At 37.0% G+C, this 6,000-nt stretch overlaps 1 protein-coding gene across 1 annotated transcript in view; it reads left to right on the top strand.

Annotated features, from left to right (window-relative positions):
* The first annotated feature begins 263 nt into the window (after positions 1-263).
* LOC145127804 (protein FAR1-RELATED SEQUENCE 5-like) overlaps positions 264-6,000 on the top strand; it is a 41,050-nt gene continuing 35,313 nt past the window's right edge. Inside the window, exon 1 of the mRNA XM_079062931.1 lies at positions 264-1,196. Coding sequence (XP_078919057.1) covers positions 264-1,196 — 933 coding nt within the window. The remainder of the gene's footprint in view (positions 1,197-6,000) is intronic.

The raw sequence follows: 6,000 nt of genomic DNA, 5'->3' as shown, positions 1-6,000 counted from the left end.
AAATACCAATCCCCTATTATGTTTTTTTGTTGTTAAATTTGAATAAGTTAATGAAAACTTGAATATGATGAATCTATAACACTTTTTTCAATTAATTTCAGTTTACTAGTTTCTCATTTGTTCAGGGTGTTTTCTAATTCCATGAAAGAAAGACAGAAACATAATTAACCTTCTATAATTGTCAATTTATCAATGTTTATACATTATGAGTTTTTATTGATGGGTGATGCCTTGTGTATCTGGTACATGACATGCAAAACACCATGAATTTAGAAGCTCAAGTAGTTGATCATCCATTACAAACAGATACAACCGAAGATGTTGATGAGGATATGAACCTTGGTAATGATGTATATGAAAGTGATGATGAAAGTATCATGGGAAAGATTTTTGATACACCTCATGATGCGTATGCATTTTATAATCGATATGCTTTTTTACATGGATTTGGTATACGAATTCATTGGGGTTATAAAAATAAGACGACAAATGAGGTTTATCGTAAGATGTATGTTTGCAACAAAGAAGGTTTCAAAAGATTGAAGGCTAATAGTTCACATGGAGATGCAAAAAAACGGCGTAGAAATTTAAGGACCGGGTGTAAAGCAATGGTTCGGATTTCAAAACGGAAAGATGGGAAATGGTTTGTGGATGTGTTTAACGATAAACACAATCATGAGTTGAGTATTACACCGACAAAAGTAATGAAGCATCGCTCGCATGGAAAGTTACATCGTTTATTGGCGTGTAAATCTCTTATGTTGGAACTTGGCCAATCAGGGTTAAAGCCTTCTCCAATCAAAAAGGTTGTTAATGCAATGAAATCTCCATCTGACATCAATGTTACTTCAAAACAGTGTGTGGATATCTTATCTGAGGAACGAAGACAATACAAAGGGAAAGAGTTTTATGGGCTCATCAAACATTTCCAAGATAAAGCATTAGTTGATGTTAACCAGTATTTTGTTGTTGATTTATCTACGGTTGGATCTCCTCGAAATGTTTTTTGGGCTGATGGAAGATCAAGGGATGCATATACTATATTTGGAGATGTTGTGTTTGATGTTACGTACATGACAAATAAATTTAAGATGCCACTTTCTCCCTTTGTTGGAGTGAACCATCATGGCCAATCCATACTTTTTGGTGGTGCATTGCTAGAGAATGAAATGGAAGAAACTTTCCAATGGTTATTTGTCACACCCCCGAACCAGACGGCGGAAACGTCCGAGGGCTCGCGTGACTTAAATTGAAATATCATCACAATGAATATACATGAAACATAACACATTCATCACCAAACATTACATAGTACAACTGGCATTGTTTACATCAAGTACAAGGTTTACATTACATGATTCCAAAATATAAAGTGTTTGGTGATTTGCAACTACAAAAGAAACTTTCAACACACTGGATGCTCCCTTGTCTAACGATTACCTGAGAATACAAGTTATTTTAAAAACGGTCAACATATATAATGTTGGTGAGTTCATAAGGGTGTTTGATGTAAAGTAGTTTATGTCGTTGGTAAACCCAGAAAATCCAATATTTTCTGTATTAAAACTTTTCTTGAAAATGTTGTGATGATCCTGTAAGTATGTGCGTGGATGATTTCAAAACGTGAATAAATGAGAAGTTTTTGCATTATAGTTATTGAAAGTACAAATGAGCAAGATTGGTTTCCCCGGAAAACCCGATGTTTTCCGATAGAGAGTTATGATCGTTTTGCATTATTGTATCGTTACATCGAATGAATATGATTTCCCTTGATTAATGATATCGGATTTCTACGTGAGTCGTTATAACCATGCATGATAATGACTAGTTCGTCTGTCTTGGCATTCTAATGAACACCGAAATTTGATCTTAAGACTTTGTCACCCTAGACTGGCCGAGTCTAACTGTAGCGAACAACTTAGGTGTGGGGGAGTCACCCCCGTATAGATCTATACACAAACTCTCGCTCTCCCTCCAGGAGACTTTGATTACAACTACAGACTACGACCGACACTTATTGGTGTCACCCGTTATTACTCACTCAATCCACATGAAGAGAAGGTAAGCCTAACAGACGAGAAGAAGAGGACTACTATGCCCTACTAATTTTGTATGTTATTTAAGGCTGTCGAGTATACGAAAAGCGCGTTGGCCCATTTCGCATATGATTTATTTGGACCTTACTAGTAATGCTAATGGGCCACTGAGGCCCAATAGCATGTAAAAACCATTGAGGGTCCCTTAAGCATGTAATTGGGTCACAAGAGGCCCAATAACATGTATTATTTATGTTGGGCCCAAAAGCCATGTTAATGAGTCACGAATGCCCATTAAGCATGATTAGAATCTCTCAAGCCCAACCATTTGAACTTTTACTTGTTTTGTATAAAATTAATGTTGCGTGTTGTTTAATCGATGTGTCGTATAAATCACGAATATGTTTTATAACGATTTATAGATTTATAAAAATAGTTACTTTTCTATTTACAACCCATAAGTTATAAAGTTTTGTATATTTTGACCCAATTATTATTATTATCAACATAATTGACCAAAAACATTAGTTTGACTTATTCAGCCCCTTATTTTGTAAAGTTGACAATTTTTGCCCTTTTTATAAAAAAAATGACATTTTAGGTCCTTGAACCATTTTTCTTGACATCTTTGACCCGAACACTTATTTAAATAATGTTTTAAGCCCAAAAGTAAATTTTAGAAAGTTTCAACCCTTTAGTTAAAAGATTTTCATTTTAGTCCACTTTTTTCGCAATTTCTACACTTTTTACCCAAAATCCAAAATCTTTGCATTTTCAATCCTTTTTAACAAATATGATCATTTTAAACCCCATAAATAGATTTATTTACCTTTCTACCCACTGTTTTGAGAAATTTACCATTTCAGCCCCTTAAATCCATATTTTTCGCAACTTTGGGCCTATGGGCCGAAAAGCCCAAAATTTAGCCCAATAAGCCAAAAATTTCATTTTTAGTCCTTTGAAATCCATAATGTTCATAGAAATTTCCATTTTAACTGTTTTGGCATTTTGAACCTTGTAAAAACCGTAAATGACAACTTTTTCCCAAACTTTTGTTTATTTGACAAAAATAGTCCAATAATGAGTTTTATGTTGTAGTGTGTTATTTTAAAGCTTGTATATTAGTTTATCTTGACATGTTAAGTGAAATATGAACTAAGTCACATATTTTTCCTTCTTGAACTATAGATCTCGAAATATCTTTCATTTTTAGCACATATATATCACAAAAACACAAGAAATCACACATATCATACAAATACACATAGATATTCACATTTTACTTGCATTCTCCCCCATAAAACATATGAAAACCGAAAATAGAGGGGTATGAACTCACCTTAGGTTTGTTGCTTCGGTTTTGAAGAAAGAAAATGGAAGAGTTTGGTCCTAGCAACTTCCTTGAGTAGATCTCGAACTCAAGAAGATTTCTAAGAGTATACACACCAAAAACTTTGTGTAAAGGAATGATCTAACAAGAGAGTGAAGTTATGAAGCTTGGATGTGTAAAGACTTACCAAAGATAATGGTTTCTTATGGAAGAACCTCCTTGAAATGCCCTAGATCTCGAATTTTTGATGGAGGAATGAAAGGTGTTCTTGGGAGAATAGTGAGTGTTTGAAAAAATGAATTTGGTGTGGGTGTTGGGTGCTCTCGGCCGAAACAAGAAGAGAAGAGAAGAGAAGGAGAAGAGAGAGATAGATGAAAGGATGGTTGCATGGAGACATGTGAACTTGCATGGAAGTCCAACATGTAATAAGGAGGTGGCTAACCCTCCTTAATCCCCTTAATTCCCTTTTTTTTGTTTTTTACTTGGGCCGAGAGAGAGAGAAGGGAAGGAAAGGCTTGGGCCTTTTGTAATAGAGCCCATAATATGGAGCCCAAAATAATGGTTTTTCGGCCCATTGGACCCCTTGGGTAGATTACGGCCCAAATTGCATAAAAGAATGAGTTTTACGGCCCATTATCGCTTATTGGATTTGTTATGGCCCAACAAGGCCCATTAAGGTAAACCAATCCATTTTAGGCCCATTATGGCCCAAAAGTTAAGTTTCATGAAAGTGGGTTGAATTTCAAGCATAACATGAATTAGGGTTTACGAGTTTACAGTAGATAATGTTTACAAGAGTACATAATTTCCTAGCTAGAATGCTAGTTGTGACATTATTTGAGCATTCTATAAAGTGCATGTTCAACAAGTGCCCATCTGCAATGATAACCGATCAAGATAAGGATATAGGTAATGTAATTTTTAACATCCCGAAATTTTGCAGGTATTTCCAAACCCTATTCTATCATTACTTTGTCATTTGTAGTCCTTGGGGTTGGAAGTGTAGAGCCAAGTCAAGTATAAGGGCCAAGGTTGCAACCTCAAGAAGGAGTACGTTGAGCGTACATAAGAGTACGCTAAGCGTACTAGGGTCCGCCTTAGTATGCTGGGTGTACACTTGTGTACGCTGGGCGTACTTATATCAGGATGAAACCCTAATATTTAGGGTTTGGGGATTATATAAGCAACATTATGAGCACCAAACCCTCCCTTACCTCAGCCTCCACTGCTTAGAGTCGTTTTCCCCAAACCCTAGACATTTCCTTGAGTGTGTGAGCTTATTGAGTGTTTCTTGAGTGTTTTAAGAAGAAGGTGTTGCACCAAGGAGTTGGAGGAGACGATCAAGCTTGTAGATCTGAAGTTGGTTTGTGCCTTAGAAGCTACAGAAGGTAAAAAGCTTCAAACTTTATGCATATATGTTTAGATCTAGCCATTTTGCTTTAAAGAACCATTTCTTGTCCCAAAAAGTCCCAAGATGGTGCATGATGTGATTTGGACAAAATGAATTGTCCTTCTAGACTCTTGAAGGAGTTTTGAGTGATAAAAATGAGGTCTTAATAGCTTAAGATGTCCCATGCATGGAGTAGGAAGGTCTTAATGGATTAAGACCAAGTATTAAGAACTTTCTGGACGCCCAAAGTGATAAAGTTCGTGACTTTATGGGTCCTAGGCACATTTGGTCACTGGATCTGAAGTTTAGGCTTAAGTGCTTAAGCCATTAAGCACTTATTAAGATTTTGGCAAAACGCGACGTACGCCCAGCGTAAATCCAATACACCCAACGTACTGGGTCAACCACCCCGATGGTGGTCAACATCAGAACGAGTACGCCCAGAGTACCAGAGGAGTACGCCCCGCGTACGTCCTCTGTTGGGCTTTTGACATTTGGGCTTCGGGTTTTGGGCTGTTTATGGACTAGTTGGATTTGGGCCTTTGCTGGACTTTATGAATATGATGTTTTGGACCAAGCTTTGATAATGGATCTTGGAATTAGGCCCAATTAGGAAGTTGGGCCCAATTTGGTAAATTGGGCCAATAATGGGCTTTGCATAAGGACTTTCAAAGTTATGGACTTGGCATTGGGCTTTGGCCCAATAAAGAGAATGGACATGATGGATTGTATGGGCCCTTAGTCAAGACTGTTATGTGGTGTATTGACTTGGTATTTATTATGTGATAGTTCGGGATTTCCGGTGAGACGACAGTAAGAGGTTCGGTACTTCAACATTATTTGCGAGGTGAGTTTCCTCACTATACTAAGGGGTCTAAGGCACCAAGGTCGGCCCATTGGATATGATATCCTAGCAGTTGGTAGTATGATGAGTATGAGTTACCGTTGCATGCTAGTTTCTATGCCAGTTAGGTAGATGCAGGGTGTACGATCAGCCGGAGCCAGTAAGTAGGCCCCAAAATACTATACGGTTATTTGATATTATGATATGTTAGAACAGCATGTTAGTACTAGGCTAAGGATCTTCAGGAATTGCATGATAGAATTGTCTGATTACATGATGCCGTCTAGCCTAGGGTTTTCTTTATATGAGATTGACATCATTACTGTAGTTGCTTAGTGTATGCATCACGACTGTACATAATTAAGATCTTATAGCCTGAGAATGTTTGGTTTGGCCTTAT

Source organism: Lactuca virosa, chromosome 7 (genome assembly GCF_052849685.1).
Source record: "Lactuca virosa cultivar CGN04683 chromosome 7, Lactuca_virosa_CGN04683_v6, whole genome shotgun sequence".
Lineage (NCBI taxonomy): Eukaryota > Viridiplantae > Streptophyta > Magnoliopsida > Asterales > Asteraceae > Lactuca > Lactuca virosa.
Note: the sequence above shows the minus strand (reverse complement) of the source record. Positions and strands in the feature narration are given on the sequence as shown.